At 41.7% G+C, this 21319-nt stretch overlaps 2 protein-coding genes across 2 annotated transcripts; one reads left to right on the plus strand and one right to left on the minus strand.

Moving 5' to 3' along the window:
• The first annotated feature begins 499 nt into the window (after positions 1–499).
• On the plus strand, positions 500–4207 carry LOC118425397 (melanoma-associated antigen E1-like). The gene is made up of 3 exons (XM_035834206.1): positions 500–982; positions 3461–3569; positions 4200–4207. Exons 1-3 carry the CDS (start codon positions 500–502, stop codon positions 4205–4207), a joined length of 600 nt encoding a protein of 199 aa, XP_035690099.1.
• Positions 4208–8796: 4589 nt separating this feature from the next.
• On the minus strand, positions 8797–21052 carry LOC118425874 (protein unc-119 homolog B-like). Its single transcript, XM_035835007.1, is given in 6 exon segments — positions 8797–10584; positions 12926–13098; positions 13511–13619; positions 14033–14146; positions 20686–20710; positions 20712–21052. Coding segments are annotated over 6 exon segments (681 nt in total). The 5' UTR covers positions 20850–21052; the 3' UTR covers positions 8797–10462.
• Positions 21053–21319: the final 267 nt, after the last annotated feature.

The following is a 21319-nucleotide window of genomic DNA, read 5'->3' on the forward strand; positions in this document are numbered from 1 at the left end:
AAAATCTGGATTGGACAGGCGGTTGGGTCAGGGAAATCTGGAATGGAAGGGGGTTGGGTCAGGAAAATCTGGATTGGACAGGTCAGGGAAATCTGGATTGGATAGGGGGGTTGGGTCAGGTTAATCTGGATTGGACAGGGGGTTGGGTGAAAAGAATGAAATTGGATTGGACCCGGGGGTGGGTGTTTCAAACATCTGGATCGGACAGGGGATGGGTCAGAAGCTGGATTGAGACCTCTTCCACCCCACCCCCCTCCCCACACCCCCTTCTCAAACATTTTTGGAACAGCCCATCTGTGTTCATTAAAGCCCATTTATAATAATGAAGTACAGGTTTGTTACTACTGATGTAATTACTAGTATGATATTGGAGGGTGGACAGATGTAACCGCTTCCCATTTTTGGTATTGTAAGAAAAATACTCATGACGATTCTGGATTGGAGTGTTTCATGTTTTCAAAACTTTTTGTCCATTAGGTTCATCATTAGGTTAGACATGATGGAAACAGGTAATGGGTCTCCTACTGCTGTTCCACCAAACGTCAGTGATGGGTCTCCTACTGCTGTTCCACCGAACGTCAGTGATGGGTCTCCTACTGCTGTTCCACCGAACGTCAGTGATGGGTCTCCTACTGCTGTTCCACCAAACGTCAGTGATGGGTCTCCTACTGCTGTTCCACCGAACGTTAGTGATGGGTCTCCTACTGCTATTCCACCAAACGTCAGTGATGGGTCTCCTACTGCTGTTCCACCAAACGCCAGTGATGGGTCTCCTACTGCTGTTCCACCGAACGTCAGTGATGGGTCTCCTACTGCTGTTCCACCAAACGTCAGTGATGGGTCTCCTACTGAAGTTTTATTGGGCAGAGATGCAAGCAAGTTTGAAGACAAGCCGGCAGGAACCAAATCCAGTCTGGACAATCAGCCTGAAACACATACTGGAGAGAAGCCCTACATGTGTGGGAAGTGTGGGTACAGGACAGTTTGCAAGTCTATGTTATCCAGACATATGAGAACTCACACAGGTGACAAACCCTACAAGTGTGACCAGTGTGTCTATTCTGCTGCACAGAAGTCTACTTTGGTCAACCATCTGGCCAAACACACTGGAGAGAAACCCTACATGTGTGGAGAGTGTGGGTACAGGACAGCTAGGAAAGCTCAGTTATCCGAACATATGAGAACTCATACAGGTGAAAAACCCTACAAATGTGACCAGTGTGACTATTCTGCTGCGTTGAAATCTACCTTGGACAAACATATAGCCAAACACACTGGTGAGAAACCCTACATGTGTGGGGAGTGCGGGTATAGGGCAACTTGGAAGGCTGCGTTATCCAAACACATGAGAACGCATACCGGCGAGAAACCCTACAAGTGTGACCAGTGTGACTATTCTGCGGCACGGAAATCTAGCTTAGATAGTCATCACACAGTCAAACACACCGGTGAAAAGCCCTACATGTGCAGGGCTCCTGACTGCGACCAAGTTGGTCGCATATGCGAGTAGAATTCCCCTGGTGCGACCAGATCTGTAACCACAGTCGCACAGTGCGACCTATTACAATTAATCATCATTTATCATCCAGCCAAGTAGAATCTTTGCAGGGAAAGGCTGGCCCTGCCAGGTGTCAGTTTCCTCCCCTGACAGGGATGGTCACACCTCATTAAGGTCTGCCATGTGTCTGTCTATCTTCAATTACATGCACCAAGGAGGTTTAAAAATGTATTTCTACTGGACCTTTATTCATTCCCTTTGTCCAAACAGATAGGGAAATTTGAGACTATACATGATATATATATATATATTGGTTTGGCCAAGGAGATTTCATGTATAGGAAATAACCTCCTTGGTATAGTATGGTATGGTATGATATGCTATGACAGCACGGTAAGTGGAGGTCCAGTAGGCAGTAACAAAACTTATGTAACATGACTTTTTAGACAACAATGTTGCAGCCCTGTGACAGTGAACAAGTAGGCATTTATAAAAAAAATGGTAGGGTGGAAAGAAAACATTATTGAGGTACAATCTTGGTGTTGGAGAGCGGCCTGCACTATTTCTATTTTCAGTTCAATTTCACCCATTTTGTCACACACTTGTACTTTTATACTTATTTGTGTTTTTTTTTTCAATTTAAATGGTAATTTGGGATTAATCAGTTATTTTTCTATTGTTCTTACAATAAGAAGGCATAATTACTTTTTTGTCTGTGTAACTTGGTTTCAGTATTGAATTCATTTTGATCATCATTATATCGTTCCGTGCCAGTATTTTGATAATCCTTATGTTGCAAGTTTGATTAACTCATTTTTTCGGCATTTAAAACTTGTTCGTCAACAGTGACTGTCATGCCTGACAAGGCTGGAGGTACAAGAGTCGAGTCTGAATAAAGCAGCCGTCTGTAGCAAAAAAATTATGTGATTTGTCCTCCTATCCCCAAGAACCACCACATCAATGTAGGCCTTTCACCATATTTAAAGCAAGATTGTTTTTTCTTTTATTTTCACCTCACTTTTATATTACTGTATTGAAATATGCTATTCCAGGTTATCAACAATGATTATTAGATTTTTTGCTTCTACAACCAATTTTTATAGTGGTGCTCCTAGATTTTTGCTGGTGCTCCTAAGTTTTAGAGGTTAGGAGCGCAGTGCTCCTAGGCCAGAAAGTTAGTCTGGAGCCCTGATGTGTGGGGATTGTGGGTACAGGACAGCTTGGAAGTCTTACTTATCCGAACATATGAGAACTCATACTGGTGACAAACCCTACAAGTGTGACCAGTGTGACTATTCTGCTGCACGGAAATCTGCCTTGGACCAACATATAGCCAAACATACTGGTGAGAAACCCTACATGTGCGGCGAGTGTGGGTTCAGGACAACTAACAAACTTTACCTATCCAGTCATATGAGAACTCATACAGGACGTGAAAAACCCTTCAAGTGTGACCAGTGTGACTTTTCTGCTGTGAAGAAATGTAATTTGGACAGCCATCTAGCAAAACACTCGGGAGAAAAACCCTTCATGTGTGGAGAGTGTGGGTACAGGACAGCTCAAAAGTCTAACTTATCCCGACATATGAGAACCCACACTGGTGAAAAACCCTACAAGTGTGACCAGTGTGACTATTCTGCAGCAGTTAAATCCCATTTGGACCTTCATCTTGCAAAACACTCAGGAGAAAAACGCTACATGTGTGGGGAGTGTGGGTACAGGACAGCAGACAGCAGTAGCTTTTCAAAGCATATGAGAACTCATACCGGTGAAAAACCCTACAAGTGTGACCAGTGTGACTATTCTACAGCACAGAAACACCATTTGGACCAGCATCGCACAAAACACACAGGTGAAAAACCCTACATTTGTGGGGAGTGTGGGTACAGGACAGCAGACAGCAGTAGGTTTTCAAAGCATATGAGAACTCATACCGGTGAAAAACCCTACAAGTGTGACCAGTGTGACTATTCTGCTGCACAAAGAGGCACCTTGCACCAACATATGTTAAAACACACCGGTGACAAACCCTACATGTGTGGGGAGTGCGGGCACAGGGCTGCTCGAAAGGGTGACTTATCCAAACATATGAGAACTCATACAGGAGAAAAACCCTACAAGTGTGACCAGTGTGACTATTCTGCTGCACTAAAATCCACCTTGAAAGGCCATCTAGCGACACACACACTGGAGAGAAGCCCTACATGTGTGGGCAGTGCAGGTATAGGACAGCTCGAAAGAGAGCCTTACCCAAACACATGAGAACTCAAACAAGTGAGAACATACATGTATGAGCAGTGTGAGTACCCAGCTCTAAAATCAGATGTCGCCTGACATTTAGTCAAGCTAAAGAGAAACTCTGTATGGGGGTATGGAAGTGTAAGAACTGCTTGTGTTCCACGCCGATGTCTGATAATAAACCACCTCACAGTTTCGAGTGCGCATCTACAGGGATGGTGCATTGTGGGCTAAGGTCAAAGTTGAAGGTCCTGTATTTTGTATTTGTCACTTGTTGAGGAGCATTTGTAACATTCCTCTTGGGAAGGCATTAACCTAGGACATAACGAACAACCTCCTGCGGTGCTGGAACTGTGAGAAGACTTATATGTACTAAAGAGAATCCATATAGATATGATAACACTGTACAGCATCTGTACATCTTCTTGTTCTTAATGTCTTGTACTTTTGTGTCTGTGAACAGAAGATTAAGTAGTACAGAAAAACGTAGTTACTCAAGCAAATGGATATGGTTTTGGAAATGGTCAGATGTTTAAACTGGAATCCACCAGTTTTCTGCACACTATTCCGTATCAGGTACCGTTTATACTAATGCCGCACCAAGTACTTGTATAGTATATATATCCTAAAATAAAGGTTGTACTTTAGTTAACAGTTGTCCGCAAACTTAGATACTGTAATGTTTATTTTTTTACTTACATATATTTACTAACCTGTACACTATATATTTGTACACTAATAATTATGCTATGCCCGAAGTATTAAACTTTATGAAGAATTGCATAATAAGAAACAATTGATGTGTAAGAACACAGTTAAGTCAATATATGATAATTTTTGACAAGAGAAAATAAAAGTAAATTGATGAAGGAACAAACTCCCTTCCATTTTCTTATGTGGTAGATACAGGTTAGGCAAAATCTTTCCAGTCGCTCCAACAGGCATTACATAAAGGTCACACACAAAATAAGAACAGAAAGGTCAAGATATGGTTGCGACTTTTACAATGTAGGCAGACCTTCTCAGACACTAAATCGGGTAATCAGGCGTAAATACGACCTTTCACCTCCTGATAAGTTGACCTTTCACTCCTTGGACAGCCAAGAGGACTCTTGCGGGATTGTGTGAAGGTAAAAACCAACACTGGAAGCAGGTAAGACCTGCAGTTGACTGCCAAATGACTGCCTTATCATGAAGCAGAGTAGCTATAGGTCATCTCTATGGTGTATGGGACACATGATTTAGGACGGAGTGTAAGACTTGTCGGTGTGAGAAAACTGGGGAGGGGGCCGAAACTACATGTCACGTCTTTCGAGGGTCATTTCTGTAAAAAAAACCTCTAAGATGGCAGCTATAAAATCATCAAAATGAGAAAAGTTCAATAAAAAACATGTAAATATTGACAACACATTTCCAGGACATCAATAGGTGGTACCTTTTAATGAAAATGAAGGGGGGGGGGGGGGGGGAGGAGGAAGTAAAGAATTTACAAGTCGGTCCGATTATAACGTCATTACGATCCGATGGGAGTGGAGGCAGGGCAGTTATTGTAGCAAGTTTGGGATTTTTGTATCAGGAAAAAGAAATACTATGGACTCTATTTCTCTATAATCTAGGTCAGACATGGCAGAGGCAGGAAACGGATCTCCTACTGCTGTTACCCAGAACTTCTGCCATGGATCTCCTACTAGAGTTTTATGGTAAAGAGCAAGCAAGGTTGAAGACAAGACGACGGGAACCAAAACCAGTATGGATAACCAGCCAAAAACACGTCCTGATGATAAACCCTACATGTGTGGGGAGTGTGGGTACAAGACAGGTAAAAGGTCTGACTTATCTCGACACATGAGAACTCATACTGGTGAAAAGCCCTACAAGTGTGATCAGTGTGACTATTCTGCTACACAGAAATCGCATTTGGAGCAACATGTAGCAAAGAACACCGGTGAGAAACCCTACATGTGTGGCGAGTGTGGGCACAGGACAGCTCACAAGTCTAACTTAACCCAACATATGAGAACACATACAGGCAAAAAACCCTACAAGTGTAACCAGTGTGATTATTCTGCTGCAGTGAAGTCTACCTTGGACAAGCATCTAACCAAACACACAGGTGAGAAACCCTACATGTGTGGTGAGTGTGGGTACCGGACAGGAGACAAGCGTAACCTATCCAGACATATGAAAACTCATACTGGAGAGAAACCTTACAAGTGTGACCAGTGTGATTATTCTGCTGCACAGAAATCTAATTTGGACCAACATGTAGCCAAACACACAGGTGAGAAGCCCTACATGTGTGGGGAGTGCGGGTACAGGACGGCTCGAAGAGATAATTTATCCCTACATATGAGAACTCATACCGGTGAAAAGCCCTACAAGTGTGACCACTGTGATTATTCTGCTGCTCAGAAATGTCATTTGAATGAACATCTTGCAAAACACTCAGGAGAAAAACCCTTCATGTGTGGGGAGTGTGGGTACAGGACAGCTTTCAGGGGTAGCCTTTCAAGACATATGAGAACTCATACAGGAGAAAAACCCTACAAGTGTGACCAGTGTGACTATTCTGCTGCACTAAAATCCACCTTGAAAGGCCATCTAGCAACACACACACTGGAGAGAAGCCCTACATGTGTGAGCAGTGCAGGTATAGGACAGCTCGAAAGAGAGCCTTACCCAAACACATGAGAAGTCAAACAAGTGAGAACATACATGTATGAGCAGTGTGAGTACCCAGCTCTAAAATCAGATGTCGCCTGACATTTAGTCAAGCTAAAGAGAAACTCTGTATGTATATGGAACAAAGGGGGTATGGAAGTGTAAGAACTGCTTGTGTTCCATGCCGATGTCTGATAATAAACCACCTCACAGTTTCGAGTGCGCATCTAGTGACGGGGCATTGTGGGCTAAGGTCAAAGTTGAAGGTCCTGTATTTTGTATTTGTCATTTGTTGAGGAGCATTTGTAACATTCCTCTTGGGAAGGCATTAACCTAGGACATTATGACAACATCCTACAGTGCTGGAACTATGAGAAGATAGGGGTGGGCACCGGTACAGAAAATTCAGATCCAGGTCCGGTTCAGGTCCAAAGGATCAGGTCCAGGTCCGGACCTGAACCTGGACCTAATTCAGTATGACTCATACCAATGGTCCATTTCACTACAAAGAAATCTGTTTTGTGGAGACAGTGTTAGAATTAAAATGGCGTTATTAAATCCTACAACACTAACTGCACCTGTACGATTGGCTGTAAAACTTGGTCGAAATGACTATAAACTCTACTCTACTTCACTCTTCATATTTTCTTCCACCTGTAAGCGCCAAAACGTTTGAATGCCTGATAAAATAATATGTTGATTTTCTAATCGGTCCAACATCCGGTTTGCCTAATTTTTTCAGGTCCGTTTTTTCTGGACCGGTCCAATAAGAAAAAACGATTTTGTACCAGTACGCTGTACCGATACCCAGCCCTATGAGAAGACTTATTTGTACTAAAGAGAATCCCTATAGATATGGTAACACTGTATATATAGTAACTGTTCATGTACATCATCTCTAGGCAGCACTTCATGTTTGTGGCAAAAAATTCTGCAGCAGACATTGCTTGTAATTGTTAGAAGTAACGTTATATAGTGTATATAACCTCCTTCGGTCAATATTGACCATGGTAAAATCCTAATTGATATCACAGCGCCGACTGTGGCAAAACAGTCCTATACGAGAATGACAGTCTCTGACACAGGGGGCACATCTGTAAGCTGACTCCGGTCTGTTGCAGAGTTCTTTTTGCCTGATCCGCTTTTCTCCAGTCACATATAAATTCCCCGTGACCAGAGGTTTTGTCCATTCTGCCCAAATGAGATCGAAGACGAACGTCACTTTGTTATGGATTGTTCTCGATATAACGATAAACGCACAGAGCTGTTCACATTACTTTCCGCTTTCAGACTTTGCTACTCTCTGTTCGATAGATAAATTTAACTACATTCTGGGAGGCGATAATCCTCACTGTGTAGAAGTAGGTAAATATATCCACGATTGTTTATACCTTAGAACCAATAGTGTAAATGACATGCTAGACCCTTTATGTTAATGCATCCATACCTATAGATATCCATATATGTGTGTTTAGTTGTACTGTAAGTAGTGTTATACATGTACATGTAGACCTTACGAAAGTCGCTGTACTTTTGTCGTGTCAATAAAGATTGTATTATAACCAACTTGGCAATAGGGTAGAGTATGGGAGCCCTGATATTAAACCATCTAGGGGCACATTCAGACTTGTGTCACAAAGAATGAAGAAACAGGGATTGAACACTTGCTGTGCGTTTGGACCATTTGCTCTTTCTCTCTTTCATTTATTTATTTATTGTACTTCCCAATGGTGGGGAGACAAAACAGGTGATACCACCTCTGCAAGTTGTCTCCCCAAATTTCTCTCGCTCTAATTCACTCAATCACCCAAACTTTCCCTCACTCAAACATCCATGATGATTCTTGCAGTTCCATTTTTGTATGGCCACATTGATTTAATTTTATTGCTGCCCTGATTCAAGACGATGATGGTGAACTTGAAAATCAACAAAAACGGGAAAGTTTGTACATTGCATGCATGCAGTAAATATCCTCTTGATAAATGTCTAATATTTACCTGTTGGATTGGATAATAAAAATCAGTCTGAGAAGTTTGTACAGTGAAGTTTTGCCTTGATGTTTTACGAAATAAATGAATTAAGGACTTGATTTCATTGATATGTTTTTGGTCTGACATTTTGTTTTGTGAATTGTATAACATTCAATATGTCATTACAAAATGTATTAATACTATGTGTATGTATCAGTTCATTAATTTCATTGTACGTCTCAGTTTCCATTATGTTGATAGTGTATAATTTTTTCACATTTTTCACTTTATGTTTTGTTACCTGGGCAACCTTGGAAATCTGCTAAAAATGCTGAAGGAGCTAACCAGGAGAGTAAATAAAGTTGTTGGAGCGAATAAAAAGATGTGAGCTTATACTAAGGTGGAAAGAAACAACATCTTAGTCAGAACTTTGTTCTCAAATAACGTATATTTGTCCAAGCACAGAATTAATTAAAGTGGAGACAATATTGTCGGTGTACAGCGTTCCTAAATACAAATGAATTATGGACAGAACAAGCTAAAGTTGCAGCACAACTACACTCCAAACACAACAACACCATACAAATCTAGAACCTCCGCGTGCCTACGTTTCTCTCACACTCAATTATAGTATTATTTATAGCTAGTGTGTTGAATGAGTCAATGTACAATCTTACACATTATGAACAAGTGCGCCCCCTTGCAGAAATCTGTATCATTACAGTAGTACAAGACACCCACTTATTCCACATTGGTTTGGGCGAGGAAGTCTCACATTTCATCATATCCACAAGAATTTCTGCCGTGAAAAAAAAAAAAAAAAGACATAGTGAACACAAGCAAATGGCTGCAGGATAGACAATGATCAGTTCATTTGTTTTTGCCAGGGTGAAAATGTGGAAGCTAAAATCATTGTTTATGTGGATAAATTGTAAGTTAGTCTTATACAATGTCTCTGATTAACTACTTCTGAGCAAAACTGTACACTACACTCCAGACATCCCCTTGTCAAAGTGTTGCAATACAAACAGGCCTTTTTTTTTTACAGAAAACTAGAGTATCCCAATGTGCAACGGGGGTCACAATTTAGACTATTGCACCAGAATTCTGCAATTCAGGACTGGAAAAGAACATTGGACTGTTACACTTTGATAAAGGAGGGGGGGGCAGAATGGTGCAGAGACAGGAGGAATGACAATGCTATTTGTAAGTAGTCTGTAGTGAGATTTTTTGCAATCTTTGCACCCCTGTGTGGAGAAATGGACTTGACTGCATCCACAGTTGAAACAATGACCAAGGTTTTGACCTCAAATATTGGTATGAGGCCCTCTCAGAGTAATCTTACAGTGACCTTGATAACTCTGTTTCTGATTCTCCACACTGTAGAGGTCATTTGTCTACCCTATGGCAGCCATTTTGGTGACCTTCACCTGACCTGACCAAATATGACAATACACAAAAGAAAGCTTTTTGTTTTTAACCTGATTGCAAATGTTGTTGAACTTGACCCTTTACACTTTGACCTCTAAAGAGATCTCCAAGATGGCTGCTGAGGGTCACCAGAATAAGTCACACACTTGAAGCAAACAGTTCATATAAAAAAAATGGTCTAACTTAGACTTTCTCTAAACATTAACACAGAGTAAAGTGGTACTTTTCATTCTATCTGAGGGGTGCTTGTCAGGGATTAAGCCATGCTGAGGCTCACACAAGGCAAACGTTACTTTTCCATGTAGATGTTTGTATGTTTAGTTATTTGTTATGGCTGTAGGGCTGCACAAGGTGGGGCGGCCCACCTCGCAGTCGCTTGAAGGGGGAGAAAATTTATTCAATGCCAGTTCATCAACAAACACTACACAAGACCAGTAACCACCGAAGGCTCCACTGCACTTGCCACCCCCGTATCTAAAATGGACGATTCTCGGCTACAGCTTGTGTCAGCACTGATGCAGGCCAAACCATTTCAATCTAGGGTAGGGTCAGGGTGTTTTTCTTTGGAGGGCAGGGGTCGCTGGAGTTCAAAGGTTACTGGCCAAAGCTAGACCTAATCTGCTGCCCTGAAGTATCCCATGATTCCCTGGAGGTATCCCAGAGTTCACTGCTGCATGATGCCCCCGTTGTACGCGTAGTCGGCCTTGTTGTGCATGATGAGATTGTTGTCCACGAAGTAGAAGCTATCTGATTTCGTCTCGTAGGGATGGTCGATCATCTCCTGAACTGCAGGGGAAAACAGAGAAATAACATAGTCAGAGATGGAAAACTTTACCCTCTTAAACATACTGCAGAAATGCTGCCATCCAGTGTAACAAAAACAAGTCCTACAAAAAGATTGCTGCCTTCGAAGTAAAGACTGACAGATTTGGTCTCGTAGGGATGGCCAATCATATCCAGAACTGCAGGGGAAAAACAGAATCAGAGATGGAAAACTTAACCCTCTTAAACATACTGCAGAAATGCTGCCATCCAGTGTAGCAAAAACAAGTCCTACATAAAGATTGCTGCCTTCGAAGTAAAACCTGACGGATTTGGTCTCATAGGGATGGCCAATCATATCCTGAATTGAAGGGGAAAAACAGAATCAGAGATGGAAAACTTAACCCTCTTAAGCAATAAATGCTATCCTCCAGTGTAACAAACAAAGGTCCAACAGAAAGACTGCTGCCTTTGAGTTTGAGGTAAAAACTGACATATTTTGTCTTGTAGGGATGGCCAATCATATCCTGAATTGAAAGGGAAAAACAGAATCAGAGATGGAAAACTTAACCCTCTTAAGCAATAAATGCTATCCTCCAGTGTAACATACAAAGGTCCAACAGAAAGACTGCTGCCTTTGAGGTAAAAACTGACATATTTTGTCTTGTAGGGGTGGTAAATTATATCCTGAGCTGCAGATCACAAACAAAAATATAAATAACAGACTTAAACCCACTTAAACACACCTCAAGTGTAACATGTATGTGCTCACATGTGTCGTGTATGTGCTCACATGTGTCGTGTATGTGCTCACACGTGTCGTATATGTGCTCACACACGTGTTTAACATGTAGGACTTACTCTGATCGGGGGCCAGCTCTGGGAACTCGTATATGTGTTCACACATGTTGTATATGTGCTCACACGTGTTGTATATGTGCTCACATGTGTCGTGTATGTGCTCACACGTGTCGTATATGTGCTCACCCGTGTTGTATATGTGTTCACAAACGTGTCGTATATGTGCTCACACACGTGTTTAACATGTAGGACTTACTCTGATCGGGGGCCAGCTCTGGGAACTCGTATATGTGTTCACACATGTTGTATATGTGCTCACACGTGTTGTATATGTGCTCACATGTGTCGTATATGTGCTCACATGTGTGTTAAACACATTACTTACTCTGATCGGGGGCCAGCTCGGGGAACTCGTATATGTGCTCACACGGGTTGTATATGTGCTCACATGTGTCGTATATGTGCTCACACGTGTTCTATATGTGCTCACACGTGTGTTAAACACATTACTTACTCTGATCGGGGGCCAGCTCTAGGAACTCGTATATGTGCTAACACGTGTCGTATATGTGCTCACATGTGTCGTATATGTGCTCACATGTGTCGTATATGTCTCACACGTGTCGTATCTGTGCTAACACGTGTCGTATATGTGCTCACATGTGTCGTATATGTGCTCACACGTGTCATATATGTGCTCACATGTGTCGTATGTGTGCTAACACGTGTCGTATATGTGCTCACATGTGTCGTATATGTGCTCACATGTGTCGTATATGTGCTCACACGTGTCATATATGTGCTCACATGTGTCGTATGTGTGCTAACACGTGTCGTATATGTGCTCACATGTGTCGTATATGTGCTCACGTGTCGTATATGTGCTCACATGTGTCGTATATGTGCTCACACGTGTCGTATATGTGCTCACACGTGTTGTATATGTGCTCACATGTGTCGTATATGTGCTCACGTGTCGTATATGTGCTCACGTGTCGTATATGTGCTCACACGTGTCGTATATGTGCTCACACGTGTTGTCTATGTGCTCACGTGTCGTATATGTGCTCACACGTGTTGTCTATGTGCTCACACGTGTCGTATATGTGCTCACACGTGTCGTATATGTGCTCACACGTGTCGTATATGTGCTCACACGTGTCGTATATGTGCTCACATGTGTTGTATATGTGCTCACAAACGTGTCGTATATGTGCTCACACACATGTTAAACACAGACTTACTCTGATCGGGGGCCAGCTCTGGGAACTCGTATATGTGCTCACACGTGCTGTATATGTGCTCACATGTGTCGTATATGTGCTCACACATGTTGTATATGTGCTCACACACGTGTCTAACATGTAGGACTTACTCTGATCGGGGGCCAGCTCTGGGAACTCGTATATGTGTTCACACATGTTGTATATGTGCTCACACGTGTTGTATATGTGCTCACATGTGTCGTATATGTGCTCACACGTGTTGTATATGTGCTCACATGTGTTGTATATGTCTCACACATGTCCTATATGTGCTCACACGTGTTAAACACATTACTTACTCTGATCGGGGGCCAGCTCGGGAAACTCGTATATGTGCTCACACGTGTTCTTGCTGTTGGGGATGCAGAAGCCGAAGTTGAAGTCGAAACTCTTGAGAAGTCGTTCCCTGAAGTAGTGCCGCTCGATCATCCGGAACTGGCTCACCGGTTTGTCGCCCACTGTGAACTCAACCCTGTAGAAATAAACAAATCAATACATAAATAAAGCCCACCCTAAATTTCACGCAACAGTTAAGAAAGTTAAAAGCTTTTGCCATACACCAAAAAAAACGCATCCTCCTGAAAGCTGTGACAAAACTTTTGAGGTGAACTGGCTCTTACATTGAAGAGGCCATTCTGAGCTTCAGGAACTATGGTGTGAGATGTACTTACGTGCACCGATTGTTCTAAGCTTGAAGAACTGTGGTGTGAGACCAAGGAACTGTGCTGTGGGATACTTAAGTTTGGTGCGCACTATTCTGAGCTTGAGGAACTGTGGTGTGAGACCAGGGGAGGAGGTACTTACGTTGCGCCAACTGTTCTGAGCTTGAGGAACTGTGGTGTGAGACCAGGGAACTGTGGTGTGAGACTAGGGGGGGTACTTACGTTGCGCCCACTGTTCTGAGCTTGAGGAACTGTGGTGTGAACTGGTATCTGACGAACCGGCCGGCATTGGGGTCAATGTCCTCCGCCTCCGCGTCAGGTTCATCATCTTCTGTAGAGTAAAAGTGAAAATGTAGAAAAATGTTGATGATGATCGATTCGAAATCCTATGCAGAAATTACACAGACGATGGGCATTGGTAAAGTCATACCCTTCATTGGTACTCAGATTTACAAAGATTCAGCTAAACAGTAAGAGCCACATGAAAACAGAGTCCGAGGAAAAGTCTGTACCTTGGTACACACAGTTTTAGGGAGTGGATATAGCTTAGGTTTTCCTCACAGCCCTGTGTTATCATCTTGACATTTTGCTAAAATCTTAGTTACGGCAGGAAACTCATTTTTGTAGCCTGATGAACATTTTAGCAAGTGGGTACAGACTTAAAGGAGGGGGTATTGTTTGTTTGTTTGTTTGTTTATTAACCCGAGGGAGGGCTTTTGTTTGTTTATTTGTTTGTTTACTTACCTGAGGGAGGGGGTTTTGCTATCTCGAACAGAACCGTGCCAGAGTCCATGTCTCTGATCTTGAACCTGGTGAAGTCGATCTGGAACACATTCGCTTCCGGCTCACACAGGTAGTCTGCAACAACAGATAAACAACATGTAAACAATGGGTAAACAACAGGTAAACAATGGGTAAACACAGGTAGTCTGCAACAACAGGTAAACAACAGGTAAACAATGGGTAAACAATGGGTAAACACAGGTAGTCTGCAACAACAGGTAGACAACAGGTAAACAATGGGTAAACACAGGTAGTCTGCAACAACAGGTAAACAACAGGTAAACAACGGGTAAACAACAGGTAAACAACAGGTAAACAACAGGTAAACAACAGGTAAACAACGGGTAAACAACAGGTAAACAACAGGTAAACAACGGGTAAACAACAGGTAAACATCAGGTAAACAATGTTCACTTCAGGCTCACACAGGTAGGCTGCAACAACAGGTAAACAACAGGTAAACAACAGGTAAACATCAGGTAAACAATGTTCACTTCAGGCTCACACAGGTAGGCTGCAACAACAGGTAAACAACGGGTAAACACAGGTAAACAACAGGTAAACAACGGGTAAAGACAGGTAAACAACAGGTAAACACAGGTAAACAGCAGGTAAACAACAGGTAAACAATGGGTAAACACAGGGTAAGCAACAGGGTTAACACATGTTAACAATGGGTAAATACCGGTAAACAATGGGCAGACAGTCCTTCCTTGATACATTTGTGAAAAGCTGCCTCATGTTTAAACTAACATACATCAGAGCGTTTCAAAGACAAACAAAGCATATGGGTTGACTGACAAAGCAGGTACCAAACAATGTAATTCTAAACCATTCAAATTAGGGGTGGATCAGCTAGAACTGTAGTTCAAACATTCTTCTATTCCTTTGGCTGTGAAATACCACAATCATTCCTAACACCATTGAAAATTTGACCTTGAAACATCAGAACAGCTGTTTCCACCAAATAATTCTTTGGCCATGAAACATGAGAACATTATTTTTTCCTTTTACCTTGACATTAGAACAACTTTTACAGCAAAAAATTCATCACTGCTTTTCAGTGTCGCAAAAACAATTTCATCAATAGAATTGGAACTTTTTTTATCATTTGACCATTAAACATGAGAATTATTCCATCAAACATTCTTTATTTCTTTGACCTTGAAACATCACATCAGACAGAACAACTGTTTCCATCTAAGCAAGAATAATCTAAACATTATTCCTCTGACAGTGAAACATCAAAATAATCTTTTCATCAAATAATTTCTTAATACTTTCACACTGACACATCAGAACAATTGCCTCAAATTATTTTTTATTCTTTTGACCTTGACCTCCCAGCTGCTGACTGTACGCTGAATAAGGCCGCACACGCGGACGGGAGGATGCAATCAGCCTCCGTTAGCCATGTGTTGGTCGTTACCATGGCAACGGCACGCGGCATTACCGACAGACGAACGGCTTCACTGATGAGCTGTCTTGTGTAATTATCTACTAACAGGCTGTCACGGCGGGGACTAGTCCATAAATGTTTACGACAGGTGTTCATTTCCTCACCATTTGTGCAACTCAAGTTTAGGAAAATGGTAAAGGTAGTTATTATCAATGCCAGGCACATTGGGTCATCCCTACTAGTAACTTGCTCTACTCTTCTTGATAAGTGTGTTCTTATGCACAGAGGTTTGGCGCTTAACATCTAAAGGTGGGGTCACACCTGCGTATATAATTAAGTCCCTATGAGGCGCGCATGGGAGTATTTGCCTCCTTCAGGCTCCACAGATCGTTGGAAAAATAATAGAAATTGGACAAACGTAAACAGGTAACAAGTCCTGTTACTAACCATACTTCTTGGTCAGCTAACTTATCTGGTATGTTATGTATCTATATTTGTCCAATTTGTACTATTTTTCCCGCGGCCTGGTAGAGACTAAGAGCGTTATACGCATCTCAAACGGACTTGAATATATACGTATGTGTGACCCCACCTTAACAACTAAAGCTCCCTCATACAGGGGACCGATGGCTTTATGCTACCCTCGGCTTTATGACAAATGCAATCCCCCTACAACATGTGGGAGCTGGGTCCACCCTGGACTCCATGGATCCTGATCATGAGATTTCCTGATTGATTGCTGTACTGTTTGTGCCACGCGAAAATCATATTGTTTTCTTTACCGGCATTCCACATTGATACAACTTCGTCCTTAGCTGTTTTTCAAGATTTCAAGGAAAAGACATTTCGATAGATCAAGTCGTCTTGTTGATGTCTTTGAAAGTTTGATTGGCAGAATATATCTTATCCACCTACATTGTACAATAGCAAATGTACATGTTAACATGAAATGCAATTGTCTATATTCATTACTTTATAGGCTAGAGTGTGCCCAACATACCCTTTCATCATAACAAATAGGGCTGTGTACCTAAATACCCGTACCTGTACCGTACCTAAAAAATTGTTTAGGTACAGGTCCGGACCTAAACATCTGTGTACCTGTACCTGTACCTAAACAAACTAAATCACTATTAAACACTACTATTTAAGACTGCTGGACACCCCAAATCACCAATGACAATGGTGATAATCTTGCAGTTGAAACTTAAGAAAACTTGCAAATAAATTGTTTTGAGGTTCAAATATGCAATTCCCCATACAAAGATGACAATTTATCACTAGAAAAGACAGTTAGCTACATGTTTAACTCATATATACTTGGTTAAACTTTTTTAGGTACAGGTTCAGGTCCGGACCTGTACCTAAACCCGTGTACCTGTACCTGTACCTGAAATTTGTTTAGGTACACAGCCCTAATAACAAATCAACATCAACTCCTAACCTTTGCTTCCACTGCATATCATTTCACCATTTCATAAGGGAACAGGGGACCTTCACTTCTTCAAACTACACAGTACAGGGCTCGAAATACCACCTGCATATGCAGGTTAGTGCAGGTAAAATTGGAGCTGTGCAGGTATTTCTGGTGTCTACCTGCACTGGTCCAAGTACTTGGGTTTATACAATAATGCTATATGATGTAGGTATATATGGATTGTTATTACTAGCTGCATTGACTGTTTCTTGGTAGTATAAGATAATGGTTCCTAAACAATCTTAGTATGATCCACACTTCCTAAATTCAAAGTGGTGCAGGACCTGGTAAAGTTTGTCTGGTGCAGGTAATTTTCAATGTTACCCGCACCAGTACTAGTGCAGGTATGCAGAAAAAAGAATTTCGAGCCCTGTAAGGGAAAAGAAGACCTTCACCTACACAGTGTTGAACCACAGAACTGAGGTACCTGTCAAGCTGCCAATAACACATCATCTATGTGTAACCAAGTCTAACCCTCGTGAGAGGGGCAACAGAACATAAACGGGATGGTGACTAAGTTCTCACAGAGCTGTACTGCTTTTCCCTTCTTTTTCACACACAAACACCCCTGTCTGCACCCGGGATAGTTAGTGAATCTCCCCTCCGTGGCAGACAGGTCTGTGCTAATGATCAGTGTCTTAGGACCAGATGTTGTCGTGACGATTAAATGGTTACCACGGAAACCCAAACAACATTCCCAGGGAGGCCCCATGTGGGACATTGGGGTGTCATCTGGGGATGTTCAGGTCAGAATAATCAATTTCTGCAGTACTCTGACAATCATATAAAAATTTAGGAAGCAACTGTTTGCACGCAGAACTGGGAAAAAACTGAATCTGACCAAATTCACTAAGTGGAATTGTACCAAGACTTGGATTTGTGTTGATGTTAATCTTCGATATCAAAATTTTTCAAAGACTCTGAAAAAAAACAGCCAATTGAATTGTTTTGGCCTTACTGGTGATCAGATGTGATTTGTTGGCGGTTACCACCAAATGGAAGTTGATTGGGGTTCTTCCCCGAAGGCTTAGTGTCGCCTGTACCAAAATGATACAATACATAGTCAGGAAATGAACAACTTACGTGTCCATGGCTGTATACTGTGCAATGTATAATGCATTTATGTTTACCGGGATTTAATTTCGCGGTAGCAGGGAAACAGAGTGTAGTTTTGAGTTCGTGGTAGCGCCATTCTGCAAACATGAATGCATTTTCAGTACTGTGCCTTGTGAGTACTTTGCCTTCAGTACATCAAACATTTCATTCTAGTTTATTCATTTAACCTCCATGCTATATACTGTACTAGTAAATGCATTTAAGTTTGCTGGGATTTAATTTTGCGGTAGTGGGGAAAAGGACTCTTTGTGCCATTCACTGTAGTCTCTTACTGCCATGAAAAAATGTTCGCGGTGGTTTTAAGTTCGCACCAAAGTGGTCACCGCAAAAACCATGAACATTAAACCATCGCGAAAGCTTCTTCATTTGCAGTAATATGGTGTCAATGTATTGTAGGTACAACATGTAGCGAGAAGGGGGTGCCGTAGACAGCACCAGCAGAAGACTGAAGAACAATTTTTGCGACGGTTTTGAGGAAAACTGCGAACATAAACTACCGCGAAGGTTTCTGCATTTACAATTTGCCAGAATTTTTGCAAGTGGCAACAATGATGATAGTCCAAACCCTGACGTGTTCAACTTTTCCCTTTGAAGCTACTAGTACTAGTAAGGCTACAAGCTAGGTCTATACAGTGAGTATACAACGTACATGTTTATGGCCTCTGACAGGCAATATTTAACGTGGTAAAAACTCTACATCACAGCAGCCCTACTGTATCAGCTACAACTAAACAACTGTTTATAAGAATGGCAGTTTATGCCACATAAGTCACATCTATTACTATAACTCATACGGTAAGCTAACTCAGGTCTGTCTGCGGTGCAGAGTTTTTATGTGAAGCACTGAACAAAATAAAATGTATTTTTTCAACATAAATTTCTACAAATGCCAAAACCATTTTGTTCCTGCACTACTACTACTAGTTCTATGACACAAGATTTAGTAGGGTGTTTATTTTTTTCATTGTGGTTCATCATAGGAACCAAAACTCTTTATCCTGCAATTGTCTATTTCTATCTGTGATCTATTCATTCAGAAAAATATCTGCAAATTTGACATTACAGGTTGCCATGTTCAGCCTTGTATTCTTACATATTTTGGTTTCTTTTTATCTCCAAAATTGACTTGGATTGGCTAATTGTAGCTTGTCAATTCCTTATTTGGGCCTTCTCTCTTATTATCTACCCACTTGCAGAAATAGCTGCTTAATTAGTACCTTATTACTATACAGCAAATTAGAGCTTTAAGTATAAAGGCAAAAAGGGGTCCTTATATGGATGACTGACTAGCAAGTCTCAGAGCTATTTTGGTGACCCTTCAAAGATCATAACAAAACATTTTGAATAGAATTATTCTTGCAATCTTTGACATTTTCCTTTCCTTATTTCCTTGATAATAATTATGATAGTCTTGTTTGTGCCAAATGCAGCTGTATGTATATGTATATGGTATATATGGCCTGAAGCCAACCACAACACAGACAGGTGTAGATGAAGTTGTCATGGTTACTTTCCTACTAATCTGCTCCATTGTCATGGAAACAGGGGATTAACTGACACAACAATAGCAACACAATTGGTACTAATTTGGACCATGGCTTCCGACATGTTGTCTTTCTGAATGGCTTCATCAGGTTGGTTACTGTGGATTTATTTGTTTCCACGTTTCTCATGTACTGGGTGATGGGAGGTTTTGACAACTTGTTTAAGTTTGCAATTGAAACGACCTATGAATCATGATTTGTGACATACTTTTGAAGACAGATATATATATGTGCAAATTATACATTTGTAAATGATAAATTTACATTGAACCAAATTATTTCCATCAATGAAGCGAAAGCTACGTGATATGTTGATGAAGGTTACACAATCATGTAATATGATACACAGTTACTCAAGAAGACAACAGTTACTCAAGAAACTGGATATGATTTTGGAAACAGTCATCAAACATTTCAGACAGTATTTTCTACCTTTCCTCATTTTCCATCAACATTTTGCTCTAAAAATTGATCTACAAACTGTCCGAAAACCAAGGAAATAAACAGGTGTGGCTTCCTATGGACATTGGGTAAATTCAAACAGGGGCAAAGTCCTACAGGTCACGCAGCTATCATGACTTGTAGTTTTCATTAAGAACCAGCCAAGTGGATCAAACTAAATAAAGGAGATTTGCGTTGTACCTCAAGTCTCAAGCAAGATGATCAGTGGATCGCTCCAGAAATTCAAAAAGAAAGAAAAGAAGAATAATCTAACGGTTTTGGAGTGATAACTAATAAACAGCAACCGTTTCTATATCTGACACCTGTTTACCTAGTGTCTTGTTCTGTGCCGGTAGCTACGCAGAATAATATGTTTAAACGAGACACGCATAAAATCTTGGGTCGGCCTTCTGCTCAAGAAAACAGCTCGCTCTGGGGTTCATGGCCAAGGCGCCGGAAAACTTTTACTTTCTGCCGTCTCAAGACGACAGGGCCAACCTGTGAGACGGACACTTGCCACAACATTCCTGCTTCACAGTCTACCATGGCAGCGACAAGCGGAACTACATCATGTATCTGTACGCCGATCACAAACCCGTAACTACGCGCGCTAAACGGAGAAAAACTCCGGCCTTACTTTCTGTGACTTTGGGGAGTTTCAGGGACGTCTTCAGGCGAGATGTTGTCCTTCTGCAGTAGTTCTTCTTCGGTGATGTAGTTTTGGTTCTTCTCCGTTTTCTTCTCTTTGGCCAGTCGACTGATCAGCCCTCCCCCTTTCTTCTTCTCCCTCGGCGCGCTCATATTGCCTTGTAACAGCTACTACAGTCCCAGCACTAGCTCCCCCGGGCCGTAACAGTCGCTAACACCAGATTTGGGGGCTAGAATCGGGGAAAAGGCGCTGCGAACAGACAATTTGTTCCGACTTTCTCAGAGAACTGTGAAATGTTGTCGCACAGACACTAACAAGATGGACGCCGCCCGCGCACGGACTGATGGGAAATACGTCATTTCCGCTCAGCCGCGGGGAATATGAAAAAATGAAGACTTTATCCTTAAAAACGGCGCTTCTGGGCACGGATCTATCGGCTGGATCAGAGGATCATCAAGAGATATCGGAAATGCCATAAACCAGGTGATAGAGTCGTTATTTTGAACTTCGCTCTGTTCTCCTGCAATTTGCTTTTAGACCGCTAGACGGCACTTGCACACGGGCAGTAATGCCCTGGAAATGTTGTTTCCTGTTTCAGTCATACAAAAATTATGGTTGGTTA

This window comes from Branchiostoma floridae, chromosome 11 (assembly GCF_000003815.2).
Source record: "Branchiostoma floridae strain S238N-H82 chromosome 11, Bfl_VNyyK, whole genome shotgun sequence".
NCBI lineage: Eukaryota > Metazoa > Chordata > Leptocardii > Amphioxiformes > Branchiostomatidae > Branchiostoma > Branchiostoma floridae.